The 12,110-nt window shown below is 39.5% G+C and overlaps 1 protein-coding gene across 3 annotated transcripts in view; it reads right to left on the bottom strand.

Annotated features, from left to right (window-relative positions):
* The window catches only part of cmss1 (cms1 ribosomal small subunit homolog), a 323,921-nt gene that overhangs the window by 19,248 nt on the left and 292,563 nt on the right, over window positions 1-12,110 (bottom strand). For all 3 annotated transcript variants that reach the window (XM_048602496.1, XM_048602495.1, XM_048602494.1), the window contains exons 3-6: window positions 5,801-5,907; window positions 4,003-4,080; window positions 2,094-2,220; window positions 1,777-1,836 (exon numbers count right to left, since the gene is read on the bottom strand). In XM_048602496.1, coding sequence (XP_048458453.1) covers window positions 1,777-1,836; window positions 2,094-2,220; window positions 4,003-4,080; window positions 5,801-5,907 — 372 coding nt within the window. The remainder of the gene's footprint in view (window positions 1-1,776; window positions 1,837-2,093; window positions 2,221-4,002; window positions 4,081-5,800; window positions 5,908-12,110) is intronic.

Genomic DNA, 12,110 nt, shown 5'->3' with positions numbered 1-12,110 from the left:
GAAGATCTTAATAAATATTTGTTTGTGACAGTAATACTACATTTAAGAAAAGATGAAGAAGACTGAGTTATATTAGAACATTATTCTTCGCAAGACAATAATTATCCTCTGGCTTAAAATTCCACAAAATACTCTCTTAAACCAAAACAGAGCATCAGTAAACATGGAAAGGATGCCATGAAGAGGAATTTGATTTTCTATTTTCTACATAGCCTTGTAAAAGAATGATTTGTGACTACTAAAAAAGTTCATTGCAAATCAGTTCAATACTGTCAGATGGAGCTGTGCCTGTGCTGCAGCTACCGAGTTGAGAATGACCTCAGTTTGACTGGCATCGAGAGAAGAACTGACGGATCTTTCAATGCTTGTGCAGAGTTCTGCTCCCTCACTGTTTCAACATAAAGAGGACACAGGCTGGAACATCTGCTTTGACCTAACATTAACTCATCTGAAAACAGTGTTTCAAAACTTTCCAAGATATCGAGTAATAAAAATGTCACTTTTTGATCATTTTTAAAAGTGGCTTTGCACTAGGCCGGACATGACTTCATGCTGTGAACTTTTGAGAAACCAGGATTAGATTGGAGCTGGCAATCTGTGCTTTATGGCTCTTTTTCACATTACACATATGAAACTGCTTTGCATTGTCAGAAGATGTGATATAACTGCACCCTTTGTTATTCCATTATCTGCACAAAATAGATTCCAGCAAATATCTATGGACACAGTGTGAAATTCAAAATGGAATTTAATTTGATAGTTCAAACTTGAAGTTGAGCCTTGTGTTCAATAAAAACACTGTATTTGATTATAAATTGTGGTAAAGTAATGTTTCTTTTCATATATAGTGAAATTACTGGATTTTTGTTATATAGCTGATTTTGTTTTCACAACCAAATGACTGAAGTAAAACTTCACAAACTTGATAAACTGTCAGAACTATTTGAAAGAGAAATACTGCGAAAGCTGGAAATCTGACTCAAATGCAGGGAATGCTGGAGAAACTCAGGAAGTCTGATTGGATCTGTGGAGACAGGAAACAGAATTGACTCTTTCAGTCCAGTATGACTCTTCTTCAGAACAAGAGAAACTCTGAAAAAGTCATCCGACACCCGAAACATTAACTCTATTTCTTTCTCCTCAGATAGTACCAGACCTGCTGAGTTTTTCCAGCATTCCTTATATTTGAGTTAGAATTATTTACTTATCTGAAATGTTATCCCTCTGTCTGTCTCCAAAGATGCAACAACCTGCTGAATATTCCCAATGTTATCAACTTTCACTTCAGATTTCAGGCAGCCTTTCTTCAGGCATATTTTGAAGTTCATTTTTGCGAGATTTGAGACAGTATTTAGTTCCAATCCTGGCATGAACAATATGGGTCTACTGTCATATGCAAGTCTAAGCAGATAGGGCAACAAGCCTCTTTCCCAGAAGGACATAGTTAAATTTGCTGGGCTTTTACAGCAATCCATTTTGTACTGCTTCCTAATTATCTGGTTTAATGAATCCAATTTCATAGTTTACCAAGGTGAGATCTGCATTTACAATCTCTGGAATGCAAGTAACACTACCTCAAAATACTGGCTACTGTACCCTCTGGTATGTCATAAATAATTTAAAGTTAATGTTTTACTCAGTCCAAATAGATTCTATTCATTCTGTCAGTCAACATTTTCTCCAACTGAATTACAAGTAGAGAGATGTGCAAAAGAATTGTCTTTCTTCATGACCAAACTTGTGACGTAACTGCAGTGCTGTATGTAAGCTCCTTACCCTGCTTCAGATAGGAGGACAGGGTGTGAGTGAGGTCATTGCTCTGAAGAAAGCAAGAATCTGAAAAATAACACAACAAACTGGTGTAAAATTATACTGGTCTAACAGTGTGTTATCATTGAATTGTATGCATGTTTAACAAACTACATTCCATATTTTCAGTGTCTGAAATTAGAAATAAATCAGGAGAATGCATTGCATTCACACAGCATTTCAAATGCACCCTGACTAGATCAAAGAAAGTTTAAAGAGAAATAATACTGTAGTCTTCAAAAATTGTAAGTCTTACTGTACATTTGAGAACATTAGTTCCATACCTGGCAGTTTCAGTTCCTCGAGTTCTATTATAGACCGGTCATTTTTGAAATATTGAGCGATCATATTCTGTAAATCAGCTGGGGCAGCAGGTTTTGGAGTTGAGCTTAGCAGAATGTCAGAGATCTTCTATATTTACAAATAGGATGGGTTCAGGTTAATAGGTTCAGAGCAAAATTTAAGAAAATACACACACATACGACCACTAATTTGCCAACAAAGTTGTTGGCCTCACAAAGAGATGATTACAAGCCACAAAGCTATTTTGCCAGCATTAGAAAAGGGCAAGTAAATTTCTTGGCTGGGCAGATCCATCTTTGAGCTGTCTAATTGTTATGCTTGCCTTTGCTGGTCAGTGCATTGAGCATAGGAGTTGGGAAGTCATGTTGTTGCTGTACAGGACATTGGTTAGGCTCCTGTTGTAAGACTGCATGCAATTCTAGTCTCCCTGATATAGGAAGGATGTTGTGAAACTTGAAAGGGTTCAGAAAAGAATTACAAGGGTGTTGCCAGGGTTGGAGGGTTAAGCTATAGGGTGAGACTGAATAGACTGGGGCTATTTTCCCTTGAGTGTGAGAGGCTGAGGGGTGACCTTATCGAGGTTTATAAAATCATGAGGGGCATGGATAGGGCAAATAGACAAGGCCTTTACCCTGGGATGGGGGAGTCCAAAACTGGAGGGCATAATTTTAAGGTGAGAGGGGAAAGATTTAAAAGGGACCTAAGGGACAACTTTTTCACGCAAAGGGTGGTGTGTGTATGGAATGAACTGCCAGAAGACGTGGTGGAGGCTGATACAATTACAACATTTAAAAGGCATCTGGATGGGTATGTGAACAGGAACGGTTTAGGGGATAAGGGCCAAATGCTGGCAAATGGGTCTAGATTTTTAGGATATCTGGTTGGCATAGATGAGTTGAACTGTAGGGTCTGTTTCCATGCTGTATATCTCTATGACGCCGTGACTCTAAATCTGGAGTAATATTGTCAGATACGAGGAGTGAGAAACCGGCAAAATTGTGTGGAAGAACAGTTCGGAAAGAAGATGGATTTAATGGCAAGTGAGTAGGTTTATAGTAGGAAACAAAAATAAAGGATTTAGTCCTCCTGATGTTCAGTTCAAAATCATTTTGACACATTCGTGACTGCAGTCCGACAATGGGGAGGTGGTCTTAAAGTAAATATCATTAATTAAAAGTTAGAGCTGCTTGCTATGCACACAGATATGGGAAAAATACATCTCCATGCTTGTAGACAACAACTTTCATAGGCAGCATAAGGACAAGAAAGAGGAGAGAACAATGATTCCAAAGGTGACCATAAGCATAGGAAGAGGATTGCACAGGCTGGTCTCAGACAGTCATAATTTGTTGAACCATGTTGGTGCAATCTCATCAAGCTGGAAAACAGAATAAAAATAATGGGAGAGAAGGGTGTAGTTGACTGCATATAACAGTGCAAAGGAGTCAAAAAGGATGAACACATCATGGTAACAGTCCTGTAAGGAGTAATTTAGAACTTGGCCCATGGTGGTTTTGATTTGGATGCTGTGTGCAGGAAATGAATTCTCACAATGAGTTTTGGGGATAGGCAAGAAGTTGGGTGACCTGAGTGTATGGTATTTGAGGATCGGAGAGAGAAAATAGAAGATTAAATGGAGCATTGTACAGGTGGATATTTTAAAGGTGCCAACACAAAGTAATTTTGAAATAAAAATGAATGACACTCAATGAAAAGGAGACTTGAATAATGTTGGTAAGCATGGTTGCTAGGAAGAGTTGTTGAGATTTCAGATTCAAAGTGAGATGGCATTTCACTAAATAGGAGGTAGGTATCTTGGAACTTTATTCCATTTATAGATGTTGACATTTGAGTAATTTTTCTTCATATTTTCAATCTGCTCTGAATTACCTTTCTTCGCTTCCTCTTCTTGGGCAGACATGTTTCAATTTTTTCCTCAACTTCTGGGTCTACAAAATATTCTGTTAGCTGGACAGTAAAAACAAATACAATAATTAAACTTTCAACAACAGCCTGAACAAGCCAAAGATTCACCCAAATATTGTCACGGGGTAATGCCTCTGAGCATCCAGAGCATACCAGCTGTTCAAACAGTCATCAAAATGAATGCACAGACTCTTGAGAATAATCTTAACGTCAACAAAATTATGAGCTGTATTTCCTTGCTGATAAATCCCCGGCCCTGCCTCACCCATAATTTTAGCCAGTTGGTGGGTGAAGAGTGGCGATTGAGGCCTGCTGCCCCCAATTCCCACAAGGCAGCAAAGTGGAGTGGAGGATTATCAGATTAGTCACAATTTCATTGAATGGTGGAGCAAACTCAATGGGCTCAATGGCCCACTTCTACTCTTACATCTTATGGCCTTAAGAGTTACACATGTTTCTAGTCTGTCTAACAAGAAAGTAAGCCAGATCTCTCCCAGCTCTTTGACTCTAGCAGAATCAGAGATATTTGCACAGGGTCCTGGGCAACTGTCCACAGGAAGTTCAAAGCTACTGAGCAATCTCCACAGAGGCGTTACTTTTAGACTTCCAATGGCACCTGTGCGTATCTTTAATATCTTATACGGAGAGAGGAGGAATTGGGCTGATGTTTCAGGTCGCGAACTTTCACAAAATGTTAACTGGTTTTTCTCTCCTTACTGTCAAGCCTGCTGAGTATTTCAAGCATTTTCTGCATTTATCTTACATAAATGGCTTCAGAAGGTATTTTACCAGATCGTATATCCAGACACAGTTTAATTTCCAAGTTGTGCATGTTGAGTTTGCTAGCGCTTGAGGTCAGCCAATGAAAAAATGAACCTGTATTTATGCTGCAGCTTCATGTCACAAAGTCCCAACTATATCACTGACTCATCTTATAACCAGATTATTCTTAAAATTCTCATCCCACATAAATGCTACCTCAAGAACAGCAGCAATAATTGTAAGCAGATCATAAGTTATAGTCTGAAATCCCTGAAGTTATGGATACATCTGCACAAACCAAATTGAATGCTACTTTACAATTATGCGGTGACAAACTAAGTTGTTGTATAATGTCACTAATACCGTCTCCTGTAATCCATTCTTAATTTGCAAATCATAGTTTTATGTAATAATGCCACTATTCCAATGGTAACCAGACAATGATAAGAAAAAGGCAACGTATTATGATCTCATCTGTCAAAAAATTCAAATATGAATTTTATCCTTGCAAAAAGGAATGTAGAATTAACCAGTTGCATAAAGTTTCCTTGTTTGATAAGTTATCATTTTACTGTGATGTAATTCTCATTCTAAGGAGCACAAACAACGTTTTATGGGTTTGTGTTATTTTCTCTTGACAGGAAATGAAAAGCTTTGTAGCAAGAATTCTAATGATAGTGTTGGATCACATAACTCCGTGGCCATCCATGGATAATTTGAGTTTACTGGCATATCTTACTTAATTTTTAATTCTAATCACCTCATGTAAGCATGTAACTGTGGATTTATTAACAATTTGCATATTGTCAGAATATACAGTCAGGCTGCTGGATTTACACAAATTATAACAGTTTTGCTTCATGGGAAGGGCTGGCTAAGATAAATATTCTGATGCTGGACCCTTCCCTACAATCAGAGAATAAATCATTATCAAATAAGACTTAACACAAAGATATAATACAACACACACAGGACCCCTGTATCAATCTTCTTTAATCACCTTTTTACTTTTCTTTACTGTGACATGCTGTCCAGGTTCATCTCCTTTCTTCCTTTTCCTCTCGATGTTCTGCTCAGGTGGATCTTGACTCATTTCCTTGGATCTGTCTAAAACACATAAGAGACAGATAATTTGAAACTTACTCACCACTTTCAAAAAATAGTCATGGGGTTTGAGTATCTCCCTGGATAATTTAGATGAGTGTCGAGTGTTGCAATAAGAGGGGTTTTTTACCCCTTTTCTCTCGCTATTTCATCAGAGTTTCATGTCACTAAATGGGTCTAGGGGGCACTTCTGCCACAGCACTGAGATGTTGATAATCAAAGTCACAAATCACATTCTCTAGGATTGTGAATGAATTACCACTTGTTGCTTTTTCTTGATTTGTCTGCAGTTGTTGATATAGTCAACTGTATCCTCCTCCTATAATGTCTATCAAACGCCCAACTGTATCCTACTGCTTTGTTTGGCTCCACTATTACTGATCCCAAAAGAGCGACAGCTTCCCTTCCTGCTCCCTCATCATTACCCCGAAGTCCTGCACCTTTCCATCCTTCAGCCTCTCATCCATATAATGGCTCTGGCAAAATCATCTCAAGGCTGTGCATGTACATTGATAACAAGTACAGTGCTTCTTTTTGCCCTCTCCTTCTCCCTCCCACCTCTGCCTTTGCGTCATCAGTCTGCTTGTTAAACATGCATCCCTGAATGAGTTGCAATTTCCTCCAAAGCAAATGTTGTGAGAACCAAAGACGTTATCTTGTCCTCTATTCAGACACACCATTTCTTTGGCTCAAGTTGCAGCCCACTCCCCAACCACTGTGCCTAGTTCATGTTGGTAAGTTGCAACCTTGATGCTCTATTTGACGCCAGTTTAAATCTCTGCCCTTGTATCTTCTTCATCACAAAGATCAATTCTTGTCTGAATACGCTCTCCTTTGAAATATCTTGGAACATTTATCTTTGCTGAAGGCACTATATAAATGGAGATTGTTAGGGCAAAACAATAAAGACCCATTAACAGAGGACAAAGTTACTAAATGTGCTTCCTCATGTTACCTAAAGAGTAAATCTTCATACTCAAAACCCACTCCCACTAACACACATCAATTTCTAAAAACAATGCAATTTTTTTTGTCCAACTGCTGGTAATGTTGAACCAAATGCAAGAAGTTTTTTCTCTTTTTTGCTAAGAACATTCTGCTGCATTAAGGTGCTTCCCCTGTGGTCTTAGCAAAGAATAAACAAAACTCATCATGGCCACAAAGATGAATTAAACATATCTGTGGCTATAATATCCAGTTGCAATGATATTATATGGTTGCTGTACAAAATGTTTTTAAATCCTCACTAACTTTCATTGTGGATTCCAATATAATGGAATGCCTGTACTAAGTGAAGCAGTTACATCCCCTGAGGCAAGTATCAGAGAACAAGCCCACTAGTCTGGTCAAATGTGTCTCCTGGCATGGCATCTAAAATTGAATGTTACCTCCAATTCTTATTTCCTGTTCCTTCATTTCTGTTATTTGTTGAGACTCTCATTATACTGACTGGGAAAAAATCTCCAGGCACAGGGTATGTACATAAAGTCACAAAGACTACACTATTTACAGTACGTTCAAACATGATAGACTTCAAACAAAAAAAACATATTGAACCTGTAATTATTCCAAAAATATATCTCAAATAGAACTTTAGCTCATTAATAGTTGGAGCCAAGTATAATACACTCAATTACTAAAACTCAAACTAACTTAATTTGATATTATTTCACAATTACCTTCACTTTCCTATATTTTCCTATGGGAGCTATTTGTTACCATTTCTTTTCCTTCAGCTTACAGAATGGAATGATCTGACCTACTACTCTCTTGACAGTCTAACAGGATGTGTATGTGTAGTGGGGCAAGGTAACTAAGCCAGTTTATTTCCCTTCTTCCACAAATAAAATATCCTTTTAATAATTCACTGTAACTGTGGCTCTTTTAGCTTAGTTTGGTAGTAGTCTGGAGACATATTCAGTGATCACAAAACATATACAATATGTTTGGAAGAATGAAGCTTACAATCTGGTCCTTGTAAGAAAAATGTCTTACAAATCTGAGCAGTGAAGTCTTCATATTGGGATTTATTTTGCTGTATTGTATGTCACAGAGGCATTATCACAACCTACTCATGATGCTTTTGTCAATACTTTTGCAACAAAAACCCTTTAAATATAAACACCACATGAAAATTGTAACAAATGATACTGATACCAATATTTAAATGCCCATTGTAGTTTCATTTTACCATTAAACGCAGAGACCGTATTTTCAGAAGTCAGCTTTGAGGAGCTTAAATACACTTTGAAGTGTCAACACAAAAAGATTGCTATGTCAAGGTTAATCTAAGGTTGCAATTGAAGTGAAAGTTCTGAAAAAAATTATAAACAGGATACAGAAACATTAGAACAGGAGTAGGCTATTTAGCCCCAAGCCTGTTCCATCATTAAATGAGATCATTTCGCCCTTTACTTCTTAGTAACTAAGAGATTCCAAAATATAATTAAATTTCATGTGATAAGAATCAGCATCAATATCTAATGTCCTTTAGGGAAGGAAACTGCCATCCTTACCTGGTCTGGCCTACATGTGACTCCAGACCTACAGCAATGTGGTTAACTCTTAACTGCCCTCTGGGCAATAAATGCTGGCTAGCCAGTGATGCCCCCATCCCGTGAATGAATTAAAAAAACTAACATGATAAACCTGCTATGTATGACCCAACTGCATTGATTAAAGTTATAAACAGTTTAGGTGAATGGAAAACATTCATTGACCAATTTTATTTTGTTTTTGTTACTGAGTTATGGGTGTAATTAATTAGACTAGCATTTATTGTTCATCCTTAATTGTGCTCAAGGTGGTAGACTTGAACCGCAGTAGACCATGCAGCGTGGGTACACCATTAAGTGCTTTTAGGAAGTTCAACGTTTTGACTGAATGACAACAAACGAACAGTCAGAGTGGTATATGGTTGAAGGTAATGGTGTTTTCATGGGTGAAATTTGTAGGGGATTGAGTACTTGGGCCTTGGCAATATGTGTGGCAGGAAACAGTGACAAGTGCATTGAGGCTCATCTCGATCTCAAAATAACCTCACTCTATCTTTTATACTTTTCACAAGCAGCATGGTGAGATTCTCAATGGGGAGTGGCAAGATGCCAACTGACAGCCATTATTGATCATTAAGTGCCCTATCAACTCACATCATTAATATTCAGACTCCAATCTTAACAAACTTGTCAAATAAGTTAGATGTCGGAAGAACTCAACAAGGAAACCAGAGTGTATACCTGACAGATTCAGCTCACCACTTGCTCTGAATAACCTCCATGTTGGACACTGGGCAACAACATAACAAGACATGCTTCATGAACACCAGCTGCACACGGACATTGGCACCCAGCATCTGTCAATACATCATGACCATCGTGGTACCTCTCTGATACACTGGCAGGCTCCCTACATGGCACAGAATTATATTGCAGGTCACACTAGCTATCAGCAGCAAACGGCTGCAGCAGGAAGACTTTGTGCAGGGACAGACACCCAGCTCAAGGATTGGACCAAGCTGCATCTCAGGCCTGCTCACATAGCACTTGCGCATATTGAGCCTATCAACATGCAAGCACCATCCAAGCCAAGCCTTGCCTTGTTGGTGCTTCAGCCAGAGCTAAAGGCTTTCATTACTGTTCTTTTAATGGCTGTTTCATGCAGATACGCCCCGATTACACTCTCTTCCATCCTCTTCCATTGAGCAGAAGATATAAAAGTTTGAATACATGCATGAACAGATTCAAGAACAGCTTCGTCCCTGCTATTATCAGACTTTGAACAGATCTCTCAAATATTAATTCTGATCTCTCTCTCTCTCTCCGCACCTTCTCTGTGGCTATAACATTGTATTCTACTCTCTGTTATGCCCTCTGATGCACTTTGTATGGTACAGACTGTGTGCAGAGCATGCAAAACAACACTTTCACTGTATCTGGGTATACGTGACAATAATAAATCAAATCAAATGAAAAGTGCTCCGACAGGCGGGCTCGAACAATGCCCAAGGTAGGAGGAGTAATAGTCAATTTGATGGCTGAAAGTGCGGCATCTAGGTTTCCTGTACACTGAGACATTGCACCAACAAAAACTTGAAGCAGCCATTTGCAAAGCGCAGCTTTATGGGATTAGCAACCATTGCATTGCCCATTTCATACATTCAAACTGAGGGTGCTTAGAGGTCAGACACTGGTCAGAGGCAATTTTCTATGTGCCATTGGTACTTGCAAGTTAAACCTGAGCATCTTAGTAATTTTGAAGTTAGCAGCGATGGAGGTTTGGCCAGTTACTCCAGTACACCTTTAACCTTTGAGATAGTACACACTGTTGCCAAATACACCGGTGGTGGAGTGAGTGAATCTTCAAGGTAGTGGAAAGTGTAGTGATTGTAACAAGGTCAGCCAGGTGGGCCTCATAGAATATGAGTTCCCTGATTGGGGCTGTTAACCTGATCCAATCAGGGAGCCCTGGCTGACAGATATAAACAGGAGTGTCAGAGGTTCTGTTCACTCTGAGAGCCGGTTCTGATGGAGCTGAATCAGTGTCCAGGATTCTCCAAACGTAAATAAAGAGTGACTTGGTGACTGGATACCTACCTCTGTGGAATTATTTCAATGATGACGAGAGAAAAGCAAGAAATTTGATCGCAACAGTCATCTTTGAGTTGGGGTAAGCATTTCTGGCATCATGCCATTATTGGGAAGCTTGATTTGTTTGATCCTGCCATTGAAGATTGGGCCCAGTATGTGGAAATAATGCGGCATTTTTTCCAGGTGAATGACATTGGGCAGATGAAAAGCACTGAGTAATTCTCCTGACAGCTTGAGGATGTGCAGCTCTTCCGATTATTAGGAGTCCAGCTTTCCCTGAGATACCAGATACTAAAAGAGTTGATGGATTTAATTAAGGAATACTACGATCCCAAGCCTCCTCTAATTCTGAGATGCTGTGAGTTTTACTCGGCAATTCAAGAACCAGGGGAATCCACATTGCAATTTTTGACTAGGTTAAAATGACTGGCAGAGGCATGTGACTTTGGTTTAATCCTTAATGAGATGTTGAAAGACCATTTGGTATGTAGGATTAATGATGTAGCCGTGCAAAAGCTCCTAATAGCTGAAGCCCAACTGGACTTCAAACAGGTACTAGAACTGGTTTTATCATTGGAAAATGCAGCAAATGGAGCTTATATGTTGCATGGTATTCTGATGGATATCCTCGACAGTCTGACTGACTTTGGGGAAACATCACTTGAGTAAAGGCATTTGCATAGCCTCACTCAGGACATTTCCTGAACAGAGGGACTCTTGGTTAGCCCTCAGAAAAACCCCAAAACAAAACCAAGCCTTGGCCAAACGGTTAAAATTTTCTTCATGATCCAGGCCAGCAGGATGTTGTAGTTGCTGCTCGTATGCGGACTCAAGGCAGCAAAAGAGTGCCACTAGACCTAAATTGAGTAAGCAAACTCAAAGCCCAGTATCCAGGAGAATGCACACCCTGGAAAGTCCACCTACATCTGGTTTGGAACAGTTAAATTGCTTAACAATATCCAGAACCAATCTAAATAAATTCCTAGCTAAATGGTAATCTGGTTCTAACAGAGGTCAATATTGTCATGGCTGTTTCAGTGATCACAGAAACAGTCTTTAACAAAACTCACAAATGGTGCAGGAGCAAAATGTGCCCAGCTCCTCGGCAGCCTTTCCAGATGCTCCAGAACTCGTAGGTTCGTTCTCTCCATCGAGCATTGAAGATAACTCGGAATCTGAGATGGACATGTTGGATGTCATCACCTTGACACCTTTACCGCCTGAAGGGGAGAATGCATTTCTTCCAAGATGCTCCAGGCGCAAGAGGTGAGCTACTGTGTGTTACACGCTGCCCATAACAGAGGCAGAGTTGGAGGAACCTGACCTGGTGCTAAAACGTTCCAGGAAGAGCTTCAAAAAAAAAAACCAGCTTATGTCCTCAGACTCAGAGGGGGAGCAATGTAGTGATTGTATGAGGTCGGTCAGGTGAACCTCATGGAATATGAGTTTCCTGATTGGACTAGATTAACAGCCCCAATCAGGGAGCCCTGGCTGACAGAAATAAACAGGAGTGTCAGAGGTTCTGTTCTCTCTGAGATCTGGCTCTGAGGAAGCTGGATCTGTGTCAAAGACTCTCCATGTGCAAATTAATAAAGGGTGACTTGGTGATGGGATACCTGC

The sequence above is a fragment of the Rhincodon typus genome, chromosome 11 (genome assembly GCF_021869965.1).
Source record: "Rhincodon typus isolate 14 chromosome 11, sRhiTyp1.1, whole genome shotgun sequence".
Lineage (NCBI taxonomy): Eukaryota > Metazoa > Chordata > Chondrichthyes > Orectolobiformes > Rhincodontidae > Rhincodon > Rhincodon typus.
This window is presented reverse-complemented; position numbering and strand designations above follow the sequence as displayed.